General features: G+C 44.6%; 1 protein-coding gene across 4 annotated transcripts in view; it reads left to right on the top strand.

Moving 5' to 3' along the window:
- Positions 1-7,046: 7,046 nt before the first annotated feature.
- The window catches only part of PPP4R3B (protein phosphatase 4 regulatory subunit 3B), a 61,319-nt gene continuing 47,156 nt past the window's right edge, over positions 7,047-21,209 (top strand). For all 4 annotated transcript variants that reach the window (XM_077486041.1, XM_077486040.1, XM_077486039.1 and 1 more), the window contains exons 1-2: positions 7,047-7,392; positions 20,498-20,553. In XM_077486041.1, coding sequence (XP_077342167.1) covers positions 7,251-7,392; positions 20,498-20,553 — 198 coding nt within the window. In that variant the 5' untranslated portion in view covers positions 7,047-7,250. The remainder of the gene's footprint in view (positions 7,393-20,497; positions 20,554-21,209) is intronic.

Here is a 21,209-nt window from a genome sequence, read left to right as displayed (position 1 = left end):
GCACTTCTGAAAAAAAATAAAAATTCTGCCGCCGTGACGCACAGGAGCCACAACAGATGTATTTTACACCGTATACTGCACTTTGGCCATGTCCAGGTGGCCCTTTTTTTTTTTTTTTTTTTTTTTTTTTAACCTCATATCTATAATAGATCCAGGAAACAAATGTTCCTAGTCTTCCTCTATGGAGATTGGAAACATTATTACAAGGTTTTCCTCCCTCCAAACACCTTTTGGTCTTGTAACCATTTGTAGAGGACTTCTGGAGGTCCATCTCCACTGTGGATTCTTCCGTGTACTCTTGTAATGCGACTGCCATCCCAGTGGATCCCACTAAAAAGTGGTTGCAGACCCTCTCTAGAGCTCTGGCAGGTACTGGTCTTTTAGTAGAAGAGTGAAATACCACGCTAAAAATTCAATATAGTCAAAATATAGCTGCAGCTCAACTTGTAAGATATATACAAACACTGTGATCATAAAAATAGAAAAAAAGCTGCGCAATGAAATTACAATAAAACATATAATAAAAAAATATTAGACCAAATAATCACTATAATAAGAAATGAGTATTATAATTGTGTATAATCCGTGATAAATAACCAGTACTCAAATTCAGGAGGATGATGGACTAAAATCCAGTGAAATATCTGAAGGTGATAACTTGATAAAATCCTTCTGTGCAGACAAAACACCAATGCATGTGAACCTCCACCACACAACATATGCACTTACCAGATGGCAAGCAGTGAAAAGCCTTGTATTGTGAGATCAGCATCCCGACATCAGATAGACAATGGCAGAAGCTGACTATGAGTGCACCGAGACCAAGCCAAGAGATCGCAACTCGATCGGCAGATAAGCACCCAATGGTCATAATCGCAGTAGAAAAAGAGAACTCGCCATAGTGTGAATCAATAAAAACAATTTATTGTAGCAAAAAGTATTGCACTTACATTATTGAAACCAATAAAAGCGCATAAGAGGAACGCCAGCCGGCTTGCAAACACCCGTTCTAGACAGCAATAGCGTCAGCACGCCTCCCTCCCGACGTACGTTTCGTCAAAGAGTGACTTGATCATGGGGAACTTAGGTACTGTTCTTTACTCTTAGCTGTGGCTGATCTGACATGAGTCTCCTTTCAGTTTACATGTGAAGACCACTTTGGCTAAAGTGTTAGACTGTGAAGCCAGTGATAGAGGCGCTTGCTTCGCTTGGCATCTAAGGTAGATCTGAAGAGATGTTTCTCAAAGATGCCACAAAGTAGCAAGTACACCCATCTGCTTCAATCTAAGAAGCCTCAGACGGTTTTAAAAGGCTTATCCCTTGCTGGAGGTTAACAAAAAAAGTCCACCTGCAGAGCCTGAATCCCCAGGATCACCCACCTCTCTTCAGCATGAGGGTGCAACCTCACTTTCTAAAGTGGGAGGACATTTTTTAAGCCTTTGCAGACACTTGAACAGCTTGCATCACAGATACTTGGGAACAGGAGGTAGTTTTTAGAGATGTCAAGTCTGTTTCCCTCCCAGCTTCATCTCTTTGAACCTTTCTGTGTCTCCTCTGCACAGATTAGCACCTTGATCAAGGTGTCATTGCCTCGGATCCTGTGGCAGAATGGTTTCATGGGTTTTAGTCTAACTTATTGACCATCCCTAAAGCCTCATACACACGGTTCGATTGTTGGCAGGGGATTGCCTGTTGACAGACTGTTTTCCTAAAATCTTACCGTTAGTACGCTCCTGTTTGTCCAACTTTTGGCCAACAAATGTTGGATGGCAGGCTAGTAAATTTTTGGCGGATGGCGATTTGACATCAGATTTTCGTATGGTCAGTACACTAATCTGTCACACAAAAGTCGAAAGTACAAAAACACATGCTCGGAATCCATGCTCACCAAACACAAAATTAGCAGAAGGGGCCCAAAGGGTGGCGCTCGAGCTGAAATTCCTCATCGTACGTCACTACGTTCATATTTGTTGCATGACAATTGTGTAACGTTGGTATGCAAGACAAGCTCCTCGCACACGCCCCTTTTGACAAGAATCAGACGATCTGTTGGCTAACAGTCATACCGTGTGCGCAAGGCTTTAGACTTGGTAATCCTAAGTGCTTTACACATGTGAGCAGCCACGAATATCTACTGGAGCTGCCAGCCTCCTATTGCTTTTATTTGGGCTTCCGAGCACAGCGAATACTTGGGCATCCATACAGGGTCTTATCTAATCGATAAGGGTCAGCAGCCCCAGCAGACTCAGAACTGTCACTCAAGTGATACCCTACTATTCCTCTGTTTCCTTTCTCAGCAGCTGCATAAAATGTTATGTGGTGAGGTGGGGGCAGAGGAGCTGGACCAGCACATTAATTACAATCTCTTTAAGAAGAGGAGAGGACTAGGACATGGCAGGAGTGAGGACTGTGTTAGGCCTCATGCACGTGGCTTAACAGGGGCCAAATAGCATTCAGAGCCTGTGTACTGACATTCCTGGCACCCACTTGTGCCCCATACAGCCAGGTGCATTAGAAAAGGAAGGCTGTATGTGGTTGTGTAAAGCATGCAGTATGGCCATGTGCATGAAGCCTTATGGAACTGACTTGTGCAATTTCCCAACAAGTTCAAAGGCACATTGCAAATGAATATTAAATGTGCAATGACCGGTAAGGTTTTGGACTTTCCTGGTAGCAGGCTTTGTGCGGTGCATGTGCAGATGTGCTGCAGGTCTCTCTGAGGACCGGAGCCCTGTGGCACATCTGCGCAGGGGCTGGGGAGGAATTGTTGCCTAGTCGAGAAATGACGAGTGCTGCTTTGCAGCACGGATAAGTATTTTTATTTTTTTTAAAGTCCATTTGTAAGAGGAAGGGGGGGGGGATGGAGGCATGGCAACACAACCTTACAGTGGAGGTAAACCCTGCTATTGGTTTCAGCCAAGGAATCCACCATCTTAGCCTCTGTTTAGACCCCTTTCACACCAAGGGCGTTTTGCAGGTGCTATAGCGTTAGAAATAGCGTCTGCGATCCGCCCTAAAAAAGCTGCACCATTGTCTGTAGTGTAAAAGCCCCAGGGCTTTCACACTGCAGCAGTGTGCTGGCAGGACATCGGAAAAAGTCCTGCCAGCAGCTTCTTTGGAGTGGTGGAGTGGTGTGTTTACCGCTGCTCCCCATTGAAATCAATGGGGCAGCGCTGTAATACAGCCGGCAAAATGCCGCTATTGCGGCATATTGCCGGAAATTTTAACCCTTTCTTGGCCGCTAGTGGGGGGTAAAAGTGCCCCGCTAGCGGCCGAAATGCACCGCAAATCCGACGGTAAAACGCCTCTAAAAATAGCGGCGTTTTACCAACGACGCTATGGGCGGCGTGGTGTGAAAGGGGTCTTAATTTTCAACTGCTATGATGCTACACATGTGATCAGTTATGACATCAGCCATTGGATGGTTAAACTGTTTGGAAATGTTTTCGGAAATGTAGCTATTTTTGTTTTTTAAACTGTTAAATCTATTGGTTTACTTCCACTTTAAGGCCTCTTTTACACGAGGTGTTATGATAAGCAGGGGATCTGTCTGCTGATCGGAGCAGAGCGGGTGGATGACAGGTCCATGCCTGCTCAGTTTATGCAGAGTGAATCTGGACAGAGCTCTGCTCTATGGACTGGTGGGTGGAAAATGGACTCCAATGTCCTGTTACACCCGACTGCCCTGTGATCCAATCCTCCTAGATGAGGGACGACTGATCCCCTTCAATTTATTTATTTTTTTATTTATTTTTTTGCAGAAACGATCAGATTGGAAGTAGGTTGGTGTAAATGGACACACGTTTGTTTACACCTGCCGGTCCATAGAGGTGAATGGAGGGGTCCGATCGGATCCAACGGAAAAACTGACAGGCCCTGTTCACACCAATGTGCTTTTGCTGTGCTAAAAGTATGACGTGCTGCATTTTTCCTGCACTGGAACACTTTAAAATTCATAAAAAGAATGCACCAAAATGCACTTGAACGCATAAAAAAAAAACCCTGCACACACCAGACCCCATTATAGTGAAATAAATAAAATAAAATCTGGAATGCATCCAAAACGCACCAGAATGCATCAAAAATGTGCTTGAAGAGATGCATCTGGGAATGCACCTGGAGTGTGTTTTTGTGGTGTAAACCAGCCCTTAAGGGAACTATTTTTTAAGTGCTTGTGCAGCACTAGGAAAATGCATTTTTTTTTTTTTTTGGAGCTTGAATGCTCTGGCACTAACCACACCAGCGTGAACTGTCTTTGGAAGCTGTATGGGCCAATTCACATCACATGCAGTTCGGTGTTTTTTTTTTTTTTCTTCTGCATCAAAAATAATAGAAAGTAGGTTACATGGTTTCCAATGGCATAGTTCACACCAGTGCGGATAGTTCCAGGGCTTTCCAGTTCCAGAAAAAAGGAAGTAGAACATGCTGCATTTTTCCTGCACTATACTGTACTGGAAAGAAGAAACGCACTGGAATGCATCAAAAAACACACCAGACCCCAGTACAGTGAAGACAAAATGGGGAAAAAAAAAAGCATCTGGAATGTAGCCGAAAACGCACCTATGCATTTTTTGTGCTTTTTGCATTTGTAGTTTTGTACTACAGAACGTGTCCCATAGGAAACCATGATAAATGGACTGCCGTGCAAATCTGCAAAAAGCAATAAAACTGCATAGGTGTGAATCCAGACTCAGGGCCAGTTCATAACACACAAAAAGCATTCTGGATGTGTTTCTGCATGTGCGTTTCCGGTGTGTTTTTATGTTCCCGGGTGCTTTTTCTTATTTTCTCCTGGTGTTGTGTGTTTTTTTGTTTTGTTTTTTTCTTCTTTTTCCCTTCTGTACTGGGGTCTGATACATTTTTGATGAGTTTTACTGTGTTCCAGTACAGTCCAGGAAAAATGTAGCATGTTGTACTTTTCTGGAGTGCACTGGAACTGACTGCACCAGTGAGAACTATGCTATTGGAAACCATATAATGTACTTTCCATGCATTTTTGATTCAGAAAAAAAAAAAAACGCATTGGATGGACTGTATGTGGTGTGAACTGGCCCTTAGAGCAGAACTAACCCCATCAATTTACTGGTTTGAAAAAAATAAAAAGTGGTTACATTCAAGGCATGATGAGTTTTAATAAATTGTTTTGTTTCTGGATGTGCCGCCATTCTTCTTTGTCTCCATGCTGGGAATGCTAACTGTCACATTGGTTGTACTCTCACCCAAACTGTCAAACCATCAAATGACCGGTGTTCTAACTGATCACACATGGAAGCATCATGGCAGTTGCAGATCAAGCAAAGGTCAAGATGGAAGCTTCCTTGGCTGAAAATAATAGGCGCGAATCTGTGCGCTGTTTACAAAAAATAATCTGGTTTGCTATATCTTTTGTGCCCTGTTTGAAAAACACACCAAAAAGATGTCTTCTATTATAGTCAATTGGAAATGCAGCAAAAATGTACCAATGTGTTATTTATTTGTAAGTTTGTGTTTTTTTTTTTTTTTTTGGTCATGTAAAAAATTGTACCCATGGGAGCTGGCATGAAACGCATTGCATTCAATTTTAAAGTAACACATTAAAAACACAAGATGCACTAAAACCACTTACCGATCGGCTCCTACATATATACGTCGGAACTTTAAAGATGGTTGTCTCAGTAACGGCAGCAGCTGCTGCCACAACCAAGGTATTCATCTTTTGAGTCGGCGGTCTTGTTTACGATAATGCTGGTCTTTGCGGCGGATTCACAGCGTGATCACCGTTATCAGCAGGAGAGTGGCCACCCCCCCCCCCCCCTCCGCCGCTTACCAGAGCCGTCGGCAGCGAGGCGGAATCAACATGAAAACGTCACTTCCGCCCATACGTCTTAAAGGCACCTTTTTTGTTGTCATTTTTCTCAAATGACAAAAATCCTTTATTTTATTTTTTTCTTTTATTGCATTTAGATCCAAATATGAAATCTGATGACTTTGTGACCCCAGATCTCATATAGAGGACCTGTCACGGTTTTTTTCTATTACAAAGGATGTTTACATTCCTTGTAATAGGAATAAAAGTGACCCATTTTTTATTTTTATTTTTAAACCGTGTAAAAAAAATAAAAATAAAAAAAAAAATAAGGAAAAAAAAATGTTTAAAGCACCCCATCCCAACGAGCTTGTGCGTAGAAGTGAATGCATACGTAAGTAGCGCCCATACATGTGAGGTATCACCACGATCGGTAGAGCAAGAGCAATAATTCTAGCTCTAGACCTCCTCTGTAACTCAAAAAATGCAACCTGTAGAATTTTTTTTAATGTTGCCTATGGAAATTTTTTAAGGGTAAAAGTTTGATGCCATTCCATGAGCGGGCACAATTTTGAAGCGTGACATGTTGGGTATCAATTTACTTGACGTAACATTATCTTTCACAATATAAAAAAATTGGGCTAACTTTACTGTTGTTTTATTTTTTTATTTAAAAATGTGAATTTTTTCAAAAAAAAGTGTGCTTGTAAGACCGCTGCGTAAATACGATGTGACAAAAAGTATTGCATTGACCGCCATTTTATTCTCTGGGCTGTTAGGAAAAAAAATGTATAATGTTTGGGGGTTCTAAGTAATTTTCTAGCAAAAAAAAACTGTTTTTAACTTGTAAACAAATCTCAGAAAGAGGCTCAGTCCTTAAGGGGTTAAAAGAAAACAAACAAACAAACAAAGAAAAAAACTGCGCTGGTAGGTATGGGCCCTGAGGGTAAAGGTCTGCTTTAGAATTTATTATACATTATTTGAAGTTAGTGACACTTATATGTATGCCATATCTGATGAGATGATGTGGGTATAGTCCATGATCAGTGTTGGGGGGGCCCAGCTCCTCTATGGCTCAGCACAGTGCCTGTATAGAGGTGAGAGGTCCTGTTCCCACACTAAACATGTCCTCTGCGGATTCCCCTCCTTCCTGTAGCCTGGGATGACGATAGCGCCCCCTGCCGGCGCTCATCGTTCGGCGGACGTCACGGGGGACGTTCTTGGCCCCCGAGCGACACCGTAGCCCCTGCCAAGCCAGCCGGTCCAACCTGTTCCATTTCTCGTTGGAGGAAGAGAAAGGAGAGAATCGGGTTACAAGATGGCGGCGGTGTGATCGAAGAGCAGGACGGAGGAGGCTGGGGAAGGAGTTCGCCGAGGAATCGCCCGCACTGATACCGGCAGCCATGATCGGCGGCGGGGGGAGCCGGGAATAGAGCCGAGCCGGGGGGAGGAGGAGTGCGCCATCATGTCCGACACCAGGCGGAGGGTGAAGGTCTACACTCTGAACGAGGACCGACAATGGGACGACCGGGGCACCGGACACGTCTCCTCCACCTACGTGGACAGGCTGAAGGGGATGTCCTTGCTGGTCCGGGCCGAGGCTGACGGTGAGGAGGGGGGCAGGGGGAACTACAAGTCCCAGCAGGTTCTGGGAGGCCTTTTAGTGTATGCCATGGGCTCTCCAGGACTGAGGAACTACAAGTCCCAGCAGGCCCTGGGCGTCATGGCTGAGGAACTCCAAGGCTCAGTGTGCTATGGGGACCCAGGACTGAGGGACCACAAGTCCCAGCTTCCTCTGGGGGGGCCTTTTAGTGTATGCCATGTCTAGTACTTAGATAGTGATGTGAGCCTGCTCTGCTGAGGGACCAAAAGATCCCGGGGACTGAGGTACCACAAGTCCCAACAGGCTCTAGGCTTCATGTATGATGTGTTGAGAAACTACAAGTGCCAGTGAGCAATGTAGACCCCTCAGGACTGGGATACCGCGGGTTCCCCCCTCAGGACTGGGATACCGCGGGTTCCCCCCTCAGGACTGGGATACCGCGGGTTCCCCCCTCAGGACTGGGATACCGCGGGTTCCCCCCTCAGGACTGGGGTACCACAAGCCTCAGCTTGTTTTGGGGCTTTTTAGTTAATGAGGAATCACAAGTACAGTGTGCCATGGGGCCCCTTCAGGACACGGGTACCACACACCAAGCTTGGTACTGAGGTACCATAAGTCCCAGCAGGCTCAGGGGGCCTCTTAGTGCATGCCATGGTCCCAGCTTTTTCTAGGGACTTTTAGTCAATTTACATGGGCTCTCCAGTACTGAGGAACCACAAGTCCCACCATTCTCTGAACCTCCTGAGTAATTAAAAGACCTAGTGTGCCTTGTACCTCAGTCCTGGAGGGGCCCCAAGTCTCAGTGTGCTCTGGGGCCTTTTACTTAATGAGGTTCCACAAGTCCCAGCGTGCTGTGGGGTCCTCCAGCACTAAGGTACCACAAGTCCCAACGTGCTCTGAACTTTGTGGCTCGGAGGAACTAAAAAAACTCAGTTTGCCATGGGGCTCTCCAGGACTGAGGTACCAAAAGTCTAGCATGCCATGGGGCCCCTTAAAGACTGAGGTACCCCATATCTAGCATGCCAATAGGTCCCTCCTGGATTGATGTACCCCAAGTCCCAGCTTGTTCTATGGACTTTTAGTGCATTCCATGGGCTCTCCAGTACTGAGGAACCACAAGCCCCAGCAGGCTCTGAGCCTCCCGGCTGCTGCACTAGTAACAAGGAAACCCAATGTGCCTTGTACCTCAGTCCTGGAAGGACCCCAAGTCCCAGCGTGCTCAGTGGCCTTTTACTTAATGAGGTTCCACAAGTGCATTATGTTGTGGGGTCCTCTAGCAATAAGGTATCACAAGTCCCAGTGTGCTCTGGGCTTCATGGCTCATGTCGCTGTGGAACTAAAAAACTAAGTTTGCCAGGCCCCCCCCCCCCAGGACTTGGGTACCAAAAGTCCAGCATGGCATGGGGCCCCCCAGGACTGAGGAACCAAAAGTCCAGCATGCCGTGAGGCCCCTCCTGGATTGAGGAACCCCAAGTCCCAGCTTGTTCTAGGGACTTTCAGTGCATTCCATGGGCTCTTCAGTACTGATGAACCACAAGTCCCAGCAGGGTCTGAGTCTCCTGGTTGCTGCGCTGAGTAACAAGAAGACCCAGTGTGCTCTGGGGCCTTTTACTTAATGAAGATCCACAAGTGCAGCCTGCCATGGGGTTCTCCAGCACTTGGGTACAAGTCCTTGCATGTTCTAGGGCCCTCCAACTGAGGAGGCAGATGCCCCAAGAAGTCTTTGGGCCCCCTGCCTCTTGAGCTGAGGAGCCAAAAGACTCAGCATGCCTTTGGGCCCTTCTGTTGAGTCTGGTAAGCTATAGAACTCAGCATTCCCTGAGCGCTCTAATCTGGGGAGCCAATGTTCGAGCGTGCCTGGGGGCCCTCCAGCTGCTGAACCAAGGGATCAGAACTCCTGGGCTCGTCTGGCTGCTGAGCTGAGGAACCAGAAATCTCAGCATTCCCCTCCCCCCCCCCCCCCCATGGGGGGGGGGGGGGGCTGAGGAATCAGAAGTAAGTCCTTGGGGTTCTGTGGCTGCTGAGGAACCCAAAGTCCTAGCACACTGTGTGACCCCCCCCCCCCCCGGGTGCTGAGGAACAAGAAATCCCAGCATGCTCCGTCCACTAGCTTCTGAGGAACTGCATGTCATAGCATAGTGTCACCCCCCCCCCCCCCCCCTGTGGGCTGGTAACCCCTCTGAAGAAAACTATAAAGCCCATTGGCTGCTGAGGGACTGGATATCAAAGTGTTCATTGGTGGCCAGAAACTGCTGATGTGGCCAGTGACCTGTATGGGTTGGTGGACCAGAAATCCTGCCATGCCTCGAGGATCTATACCAGTGATAGTGAACCTTGGCACCCCAGATGTTTTCAACTACATTTCCCATGATGCTCCACTACACTGCAGCATGCATGAGCATCATGGGAAATGTAGCTCAAAAATATCTGGTTCGCCATCACTGATCTATACCCAATGACTGGGAAGATTCTAGTTGTTGTTTTGTGTTCTGCACACCCAACACTGGGCTTGTTGTCGGAGAGCAGCGTCATAACAGCAGCCGCTGGTGTGTATAGATTGCAGCACATTGCACTGTTTACTTTTTCTTCTTTTTTTATCAACTTTATTGGAATGCCACAAAATGACATTCCATTCATGTTTGTGGGTTGTGATTCGGTGTAGTGCACTGCAACGTACTGCAGTGGGGGAAAAGTCCTGTATGTCCTACTTCTCTTTTCTGTAGCCAACGCCAGTGCAGTGTGTGAAGTAAACAAATGGGACATAAGGCCTTAAGACTACCGGGGCAAGGCAGCCCAATGCTCCTGCTTTTTACAAACTTGCCAAAACGCTTTCCGCGATGCTGAAACTGTCCTTATTTGTTTCCTTGCCACTCGGCTCAATGTTGGGCATAAAACTTGTGCATGTTATTCCATGAGCTGGGAGGAGGTGTAGCGGTGTGTACGGGAGCACACCACTAAGTCAACCCTCCGGTGTTCTTCCTCCTTCACCAATGTAGAAAGCCGATGTCACCAGCACACCAGGGATCATCTACAAGTCCAGACTTTTATTTCAGCAATCACATTACTGCTAGTATAAGCACAACATTTTGAAGTCGCGTGTCCCCCAATCTTGCATATCGCATGCCTGACAAAGGGGTCTCCAGAATGCTGCACTCACACATGATGCGATTGAATAAAGCTCTGGCCTTATAAGTGGATCCCTGCAGTGCTGGTCACATAGGCTTTGTTGTATATTGGTCATCCAAGCAATCATCATATTCTAGGCTTCACCCAGAGTGTGATAGGAATACAGTTAGGGCTCAGACAACTAATTGATTACTTTTTTTTATAATCGGCCAGCCCCTGCATACAGAATGCATTGTTTACATATCAGGAAATACAGTGCAGCACACATACAGCTCAGTACACCCTCCATACATGTCAGTAAGTGCCTGAGACCTTATGAATGTGTGAGGAGCAATGCCTCATGGGACTTGTAGAGGCAGAAGTTTACTTTCTTGCCATTGGCGCACTCTATACTGTACTTAACATGCAGCAAAAAGCAGTGTAGAAACAGATAAAAAGCAAACTGCATAGGTGTGTACCTTTTTTATGCTGGTCACACGGATCAATTTTAAAATGAGAATATTCATATGAAAAATCTTTGTATGTTCGCTGAATGACAGAATGTTGCTTTAGATTTTCACTTGTTTTTAGCTTTGTTTTAAAACGAATGTCAAACAAACCGGCGTCATGTCATGATGCCGGTTCCTCTCTCCCCCTCTGTACTAACCTGTACAGTGGAGGGGAGAGATCCAGAGATGGAAGCAGCCATCCCTCCATACCCTGCCAATACCCTTCCTGCCAATACTCTGCGATACCCTGCCTGTAAATTTTTCGTATTAAACAGTTTGAGAATCGTGATCTTCATTCTAAGCAAAAGAATCGTGATTCTCATTTTTCCCAGAATCGTGCAGCTCTAATATTTACCAGATTCAACCTCCAATAGTGTATACAGTATATACCTCCTCCAATAGTGTATACAGTATATATCTCTTCTGCCTGTCATTCTCAGAGTGGTTTAGAGATTTTGCTCTCTAAATATATAGTTGGTTATATTTACCGCTGCATAGAGATATTTAAGAACAAATTGCCTTTTTAAAAAAAAATATATATTTTTAGATTTTACATATTAACTAAATTATACAGCACACAAGGTTATTAACCGATTAATCAAAACAATAATCGGCTAACCAATCGATTATGAAAATAATCGTTGCAGGCCTAAATACAGTACATCCATGACCGCTCCCTAATGTGGGCACAGTGTGATGGGAGTACATCCACGAGCGTTCCCTAATGTGGGCACCATGTGATGGGAGTACATCCACGAGCGTTCCCTAATGTGGGCACCGTGTTATGGGGAGTACATCCACGAGCGTTCCCTAATGTGGGCACCGTGTGATGGGAGTGCATCCACGAGCGTTCCCTAATGTGGGCACCGTGTGATGGGAGTGCATCCACTAGCGTTCCCTAATGTGGGCACCGTGTGATGGGAGTGCATCCACGAGCGTTCCCTAATGTGGGCACCGTGTGATGGGAGTGCATCCACGAGCGTTCCCTAATGTGGGCAGAGTAACTGCATTTATAATGCGGTAATGCTCCTTTGGGTGTCATGGCTGTCCCCACCCCCTTTCCAAACCCTAAGGTTCACCTTTTTTACTTGCAGCCTATAAGGCCTCATGTACACTGCTGCTGGTAAACTGATGTTTTTAGATGTCGGTTTCTAGCTGCAGGTTAAATAACGTCCTGTGAACATGAAGCCTAAAGCATTGCACCTGTGACCTGCAGATCTGGTCCTGCAATGCTGTATCTTTAAAAAAAAAAAAAAAAAAAAAAAATTGCCAGTGAGTGGGGGAGGGGGAAGATCCCCCTGGTCGCTGTCACAGCAGAGGATTGGCGGGTACATGGGGCTGCTTCCTCTGTAGCATGTTACACCCTGGATATGGGTGCACCATGTTACTCCACCAAGATGTTCCCTGTGTAGCTTCTACCCCAGAGATTAAGGTGAATGTTTACAGAAAAGGCTGTTTGGTGCAGATCTCAGCAGTGCAGGAAAATGAACTATAAAGCCAGCCATAGATGTATAGAATCACAGCTGGTTCAGCAGGGACCAGCTGAGATTCGATCCATCTATGGGGAGACAGGTTGTACTGAAGTCGATCCATCGATCAAATTTAGAACAACTAACCTGTTGGATTTTGTTTCATGTGATCACTGCCACCGGCTATAGCCGCCAGCAGTGATTGTTGCTGGCAGAACACAATAGTCCGTGTGAGGGATTCCATCCATTGACCTTCCATGGTGGAAGGAAATAAAATGACATCTATAGGTTGTTTAAGTCCTGGTGGGGGATGTTGTTTATGATAACTGCAGTAAAAGTAATTCATAATATTGGAGCCAGAGACAGCCAGGCAGCTGAGCTAAGTTATTTGCAACGGCAGGCTGCATATTTTACCATTAAGATCCTTTTTTTTTTTTTTTTTTTTTAACTAGGAGCCTGGAAAGCATTGTACCCTTGATCAGCAGATCGCGGGTGCTATGCAGGCCGTCTTTTTGTACATTGTAGTGGCAGGAAGTTGCACAATAACGGGAACAGACAATGAACTAGCGGAGAGCTGAGCAGCGCCATGGTAGTTTGAGAACTACAAGTAGACAGCAGCAAAGCCTTTAGTAGTTGTAGTTCTACCATTCACAGAACTCTGTGAATGAATGACGCAGCCGGGTGCATCATTAACCACTTCCGGACCACCCACTGTGTATAGGTACATCGGCACTTTAGAGATGGATATCTTGGTAATGGCAGTAGCTGCTGCCATAAGAGATAGCCATCTCTTCAGTGGGTGGTCCAGAGATTAAGGGTAAAAGTTTGTCGCCATTCCACATGTGGGGGCGCAATTTTGAAGCATCTCATCTGAGCAGTTACATGTAAGTAACAACGCTGGACACTGACAGTCTCCGTCTAGGGTTGACCTGTCTGCAGAGTTTTGGGCCGCAGCTATTCAGCCATGTTTGTCTGCAACCATAGCAGAGACTGCTGCTGTGTCTACAGCCAGCGCTTAGCTGATTCCAGCAGTGTCCGAACACATGAACTCCCATGCAAATGTAGCTGTATAGCTTTAGAAGTCTCTTTTCCACGTTACATCCTGCCTATAGATAACTTGGGAACTGTCACGGTGCCTAATGGTAAGTTTGAGATAATGCCCCTGGGGAGCACCATCTTCACTATGGGAATCAGGAAATGAAGCCTTGCGGCTTCACTTCCCGGTTCCCTACTGCACGAGTCGCGCTGTGTATTCTAATAGACCCTGCTGTCTCTTAGACCCGTGTGTGTCCCAGCAGACAGTGCAGTTGGACAGGAAGAGGCATAGACTCCCATGGGAGTCTATGCCCGGAAGTGGGTGCGCCCCCCCCCCCCCCCCTTGCTGTTTTTATAACGTTGTTATAACATCCAGTGTGCATGAGACCTTAAATTTGTATAAATGTTTGAAGTAAACTTGTTCCATAGCTTCCAGATTACCACCAAGCTGAGTGGTGCTGATAAGGATAACCACGGCTCAATTTTCAGGCAATTCAGCAAAAATTTGGTCAAAATTTGAGTTGTGTAATGCCTACACATGTTGAGGAAATCTGACGAAAAATACAGCTTTTGGAGTGATGGTACCATAACCAGATTGTTAGTACATGGCTTTCTAGAGCTCATCAGGACAGTTGGTGTAAAATTATCCGAACAAACGCAAAAATGTTTCTCATACGATACCAAAACGCATAATTTATGTTTAATGTATTTGTCCAAACTAAAACATAAGACGAAGACCACACATTTTCAGAAACAAAAGAATACAATACAACACATTACATCACCTACAAAGTTGTATTCTGTCGTACGAGAATTTTCGCAACTTTAGCAACCTGTTGGTTTTCAATATTAGACTAGCATGCAAAAAAAACAAATGATCATTCTAGAGCCGAAATAACGAATCGATTATGAAAATAGTTGACTATTTTCATAATCGGTTAATCGGCCAGCTGATTAGTTGGCCTGTACACAGAATGCATTATTTGTTTACATATCAGGAAATACAGCTCAGTAATGTGAATGTGTAAAGAGCAATGCTTCATGGGACATGTAGTCCTGGGAAGGAAGTGAGTGGTTCTAAAGGCAGAAGGTTTCTTTACCTTGCTGTAGGAAAATTCTATACAATATTTTGCAGCTTGCTATAGGGGCACTCTGAAGGCAGGAGGAGCCTGAAGTGCCGGTTGGGGACCCGAGAAGAGGAAAATCAGGGCCACTCTGCAAAACCATTACACAGAGTAAGTATAAAATGTTTGTTGCTTAAAAAAAAAAAAAAAAAAAACTCTTTTTAAAGTGGTTGTAAACCCTTACAAACCACTTTGACCTACAGGTAAACCTAGATTAAGGCTTACCTGTAGGTCCAAGAAATATCTCCTAAACCTACATGATTTAGGAGATATTTACAAAAAGACAGCCCCGCTGTCTACAGCGCACTGAGCATGCCGCTAACGGCGATATGCCGTTAGTGGCGACTCCCGTGCGCATGCGCGGGAGTGACGTCATTTCTTCTCCGGCGCTGTGAGTGGCCGGAGCAGCGATACCTGGAAGAAGACGGATATTCCGTACTACAGGGGACCGCAGTGCATCGCTGGCTCCTGTGTCAGGTAAGTGACATAATGGGCTACTATGAGATGCATAGTATTCCGTTATCCTTTACCTTGACAGGGAGACAGAGGAAGTAAACCCATCCTCTTTAAAGACTGCAGGGAAGATCGGCATCTGAACCCATAGAAGGCATTACAATTGCATTTGCCCCCTTCCCGGCCAGGCCATTTTTTGCGATAAGGCACTGCGTTGCTTTAACTGACAATTGCGCGGTCATGCAACATTGTATCCAAACTAAATTGATGTCCTTTTTTTCCCCCCCACAAATAGAGCTTTCTTTTGGTAATAGTTGATTATCTCTGCGTTTTTTTTTTTTTTTTTTTTTTTGCGCTACAAACAAAAAATGTTTTGAAAAAAAAAACACTAAATATCCAAAAAATAAAAAAAGAACAAATTTCTTCATCAGTTTAGGCCGATGTATTCTACATATTTTTGGTAAAAATCAGAATAAGCGTATATTGATTGGTTTGCACAAAAGTTATAGCATCTACAAAATGGGGGGGATAGATTTATGGCATTTTATTTTTTTACTAGTAATAGCGGTGATCTGGACTGCACCATTGTGCGAACACTTTTGACACTTTTTTTTTTTTTTGGGACAGGTGATATTTTATACCGGGATCGGAGCTAAAAAAAAAAGAAAATTAGCCACTGATTAACTGTATAAATGTCACTGGCAGGGAAGGGGTTAACACTAGGGGCGATCAATGGATTAACTGTGTTTTTAACTGTGGAGGGATGTAGCCTGTGGTGGGGATGTGACTGCCTGAGGGAGGAGACAAATCATTGTTCCTACATACGATCTGTCTCTACTCAGAACTGGGATTTGTGCGTTTACACACACAGATCCCCATTTTCGTTCTGTCGGAAGTGATCGCAGGTACCTGCCGGGCACGTGCATCGGCCCTGGGAACACGCTGCAGGCGTGCGCCTGCTATAGTGTCTTAAAGCGGCGTTCCACCCTAAAGTGGAACTTCCGCTGATCGGAACCCTCCCCCCCTCCGGTGTCACAATTGGCACCTTTCAGGGGGGAGGGGGGTGCAGATACCTGTCAAAGACAGGTATTTACACCCACTTCCCGGCATAGACTCCCGTGGGAGTCTACGCCATTTCCTGTCTTGCCGCGCTGTCTGCTGGGACACACACGGGTCTGAGAGACAGCGCGGACAATTCCTATTGCGCTGCGCGACTCGGACATGCGCAGTAGGGAACCGGAAAGTGAAGCCGATTCGCTTCACTTCCTGATTCCCTCACCTAGAATGGTGACGGCAGCAGCCGAGAGCCGAGCGATCGATCGGCCTCGGCTGCCGGCATCGCTGGACCCCGGGACAGGTGAGTGTCCATTTATTAAAAGTCAGCAGCTGTAGTATTTGTAGCTGCTGGCTTTTAATATTTTTTTTCCGCAGTACAGTCCCTCTTTAAAGAGCTGACGTATAGCTACGGCGATTTGCGCAGCTTTTAGTCTTATTTGAGAAATATGTGCAAAACGCTTTCTAGATGGAACCCTATAACATGGCAAATCTCTTTGCATTCAGGTCCACTGTAGGCTTCGTTCACATCTGGATATTTTCCTTGAACACGCACAAAAACATGCATTGCGCTTGCAGTGCCAATAATTAAGTGTAACCTAAATGTGCATCCCCCCCCCCCCCGCGCGCAAAAACCTCCAGTAGTGCGCATAGGACAGCCCATAAAAAGGAATAGGCTGCTGTATGCGTATCATGGAAAAAAAATGCATTTGAAATCTCTAGGTGTGAATGGGGCCCTATAGAGAAACTTCCCAAGTGTTTCTAAGTCTTATTGATGTGCGGAGGTCCGCTTTAAGTTGTGTTTTACAAACCTTCAGCTGACATCAGTTCCCCCTATTGATTTAATGAGTAGTGAATCGTTCATTTGTTTCTTGGGAAAGTGAACGCTGCGACGTAAGCGTGTATTATAAAACATCAGCTCAGAGGTGCTATTAATAGGCACTTACTTCATAGCGTTCCAGCTTTTTTTTAAGCTTAATATCACTACATTCTTCTTATATGGCTGATGATTTCTCCTCTTTACAGTACAAAACAAATGTAATCACAGAACTGGCATTTTTTGATTGATTGATTGGGTGATTAAATATATAAATCACAGAAACAGCTACCTTTTTTTTTACAGTTTCAAAGATCTGTACGTCATCAGTAAACATGCTGGGAAGTCAATTGGCTCTTGTCTGATTTAGCCCTAGTATGTGTGTAAGCATGTCATACAGGGGCCTTAGATTGTAAGCTCATTAAGGCAGGTACTGTTGTAAAAGTCTGTGTGTATGGGTGTGTGATATATATATATTATACTCCATAAGTACCAGGGTGGGTAAAAATCAATGATTTCATAAAAAATAAAAATGAGATAAAACAAAGTTCAGGAATATTCCTTTATCCCATTGTTTTGCAAATCTATGTACACTACAAACTGTATGATTGAATAGGTTCTAATTTTGCTGTTTTACTAACCTGACAGTTTTATTATTCTAAATGGGAAACATTAAGTTTGTTTGCAAATTTTAAAGATTCTCATTACCAGCAAGAATAAATCCTTACATTTAAAGAGCACCTGTCATTTTCAGATCCATCATGGCAGCACCTGTTGGCGGGCATCCACTCACCTGCTGGCACCACGTCCCTCACCTTATTGTGTCACTGGTGCATCACCAGCCGTCCCATTAAAGTGAGTAGGACTGTCGGTGAGCCAACAGCGGGTCAGAGGAGGAGCCTCTGTGAGACAGAGATGACAGTTGCTCTTAAAAAATTCTGATTTAAATGGAGCCCTTTTACCAGTGATTTAAATTGCGATTTATATTGACTTCATTCCAATCAAATTCACCCTGATAAATACCTATAATTTCTGCTTATATGAAAAAATGACCCAAGTTAATTTGTCTGATTATCAGCTAGGCTTTCAACAGGTTTTGTCATATAGGCTTATGATTAAAATATCTGCGTGTATTTTAAAATCCAGATGTAATACAATGCCCACCTATGCTGACACGTGCACAGATGTTCCTGAAATGCAAAAAACAAAACAAAAAAACAGCCGGCAAATACATCCCAGGAATGCAGTGGGACTGCAAATTCTGTCTTCTACATCTATTGGCTGCTAGTCTGCTTAAAGAGGAAGTAAAGGCTAAAAAAAACACACCCTGTAAGGCAAAGGCATAATGAGCTAGTATGCTTAGCATACTAGCTCATTATGAATAACTTACCTGAGAACCAAGCCCCCGAAGCGGTCCTCCGTCTTCCTCTTCGCCGCTGCCATGTATCCCGGAGCGACTTCCGGGTCTCGCTGCTCCGGCGCTGTGATTCGCCGGAGCCGCGATAACGACACTCTCGCGCATGCGCACGGGAGCCGACACGAGAGGCATATCGCCGCGATCTGCGCACCGATGTCTACGGCGCATGCGCCATAGACAAGTGTGTCTGTCTTCGGGTAAATATCTCCTAAACCGTGTAGGTTTAGAAGATATTTCTTGGACCTACAGGTAAGCCTTAATCTAGGCTTACCTGTAGGTCAAAGTTGGTTGTAAGGGTTTACAACCACTTTAAAGCGGTTATAAACCACTGGACTTTTTTTTTCTCTCTCTTACCCTGCAAGGTGATATCATGTGCTAGTATGCATCTCCTACTAGCACATTATGTTAAGCTTACCTTAAAACAAAGCTCTCCAGTGCCAAGATGTCAGAACTGCAGGTGCTCTCGTCTTGCTTCCAGGTTCGTGGACTCTGACTGGCTGGAGCTGCAATGATGTCACTTCTGCACATGCCGCTGGTTGCAGCACAGAGCTCTGAAGGAATGGCACGGGTGGCGGTTCCTACAGAGCGCATGTGCCAGTCATGTCGCTGGCTATATGTACAGTAAATATTTCCTAAATGGTGCCTGTTTAGGAAATATTTACACTACCTATAGGTGAAAGTTTACTTGCACTTTAACCACTTAACAACACTTCTCGCGTATGTGTGTGTATATGTGTGTCATTTTTTTTTGCTAGAAAATTACTTTGGATCCCTTAACATTATATATGTATATATCTACCTTTTTAGCAGAGGCCCTAGAGAATAAAACCGTATATCGAACCTGAAGAGTTTACTAAAGTTATGAAAATTCTCGTAAGACAGAATAAAAAATCGGAAGTGATGTCATGTGTTTTATATTTCTATTGTATTTTCGGACAACTGTACCGATTAAACAAAAATCGGCCAATCTGGTATTGTACGAGATCATTTTTCGTGTTTGTCCGATCAGATAATATCGAATGAACTGTCGTAATTGGCTCTCAAAAGCTCTGCACCAAGGATCCGATTAACGCTACGGTCACGTTAAGAGGTATTTTTCATCCGATTTTCGGGACTTGGAGCAGGTACCTGTCAAAACTAGATACCCACTTGGCAATTATGACCAAGTTATCTTTCTAGATGTTTGATTGATGCAAATAATGTCTAAAATGTCTCACTTTCCATTATATTGATATATATGGATTCTAATCTCCTTAGAGGAGCTCCAAGCTCCTTCAGAAATTACTTTCAAAGTTTTTATTATAATTATAATCAAATACAATGAAAAAAACACAGTATTAAAAACAGTCAATGCAAAGAGGCGAGTTGCATAGTGTCAAGATTATACATAAAACATGGAGCCATTTGTAGGCCATGCAATGGTGTACTCCGTGGCACACCAGGAATGCCCCCTGAGATATGCTGGGAATGGCAAGACCGAGGCCCCCCCGGGTGTTACCCCATGGAGTCCGCGACTCCTGGAAACCCTTGCTCTGGGAAGCTCCCCCGACACCCCGAAGGGGATCAAACTGTGCCGGTACAAACCCCCCTGAGACCCAGCTGCTGATTTTTAATACTGGGACAATTGTTAATTGTTCAGCGATGACCTCACCCGAGCAGATTTTTCAATCCGCCATTAGGGGCGTCAGGCAGAGCCCATCTCCACTAAGGTACACTGGCAGTGAAGACTTGCGGCTTCATAGTTGGTTTCCTACTTCACATGCACGAAGCGCGCTGAGCTCTGTGAATGGGCCAGCTGCTGGGGAAGGACGGCTCCAGACTTCTGGCTGAGTTTGCAGTTGCGAACTGAGCGGTAAGTGGCAGTAGGTACCTGTCAAAACCAGGTACTCGTTCTTCTTTCCCGCCCAAAAGGTGCCAAATTCGTTTTTTTTTTCTTCCCTACATGACCTGAGGTCCAATTTTAATAGAAAGTTAAATAATTTTTTTAAGGGAACCTCTGAGAACCGGGTTCTAATCCTTCATTGCATTATCCAAAACAAAGAAAAAATGTTTTTTAGATGCTTTTTAATCATCAATGTTTCGTAACATTTTTAATGCCATTAAATTGATGGTTTGTATCTTTTTCAGGTTCGTTGCTTTTAGAATCCAAGATAAATCCGAATACTGCATATCAGAAGCAGCAGGTAAGGGCAAAAGCATTCATATGTATGATAAATGTAGGTAAAGCCGCTGTTCTGAAGTCACTCGGGTCCAGTCACCTGATCTCTGCTGCACCGGCTTCAGTGTACTGCGATGTTGTCACCCATAGACTTACTTTAGGGCATCTGTTGGCTGTCCTTGCTCCACACTGAAGCCAGCGCTAGGACCTGTTCATGTGATGAGGGCTATGATGTGCAAGGAGGAAGGTGCCTGTGCTAGGGAATTGGCTTTTCTGGAGTAGTCTGATTTCCAAAATCCAAAGGCACTTTCAAGAGAATAAAAACAAAACAAAAAGAGAAACACTTCAAGTAAGCATTTAAAGGATCATTTCACCTTTGCTGTCCCTTTTAGAAAAGAGCAGGGTTCTTCCCACATGGCCACATCATTAATTCAGAATTCTCATGATGAATGAACTACGAGTACCAGCATCCTTTGCTTGTAGTATAAAGTACAGACAAACCGCTTACACCCAGTCTGTAGGAGACCTGCATGGCATCAGTGATCTGACTAGTGCAATGCTTTCCAGGCTTGTACAAAAAAAAAATAGTAAATGCACACTTTTTTTTTTTTTTACCTACTTATAAGTTCTATTATTAAAAAAAAAAAAAAAAAAAAAAAAAATATATATATATATATATAT

This window comes from Lithobates pipiens, unplaced genomic scaffold (genome assembly GCF_037356315.1).
Source record: "Lithobates pipiens isolate NorthernLeopardFrog02 unplaced genomic scaffold, aLitPip1_a1.2 Scaffold_18, whole genome shotgun sequence".
NCBI lineage: Eukaryota > Metazoa > Chordata > Amphibia > Anura > Ranidae > Lithobates > Lithobates pipiens.
This window is presented reverse-complemented; position numbering and strand designations above follow the sequence as displayed.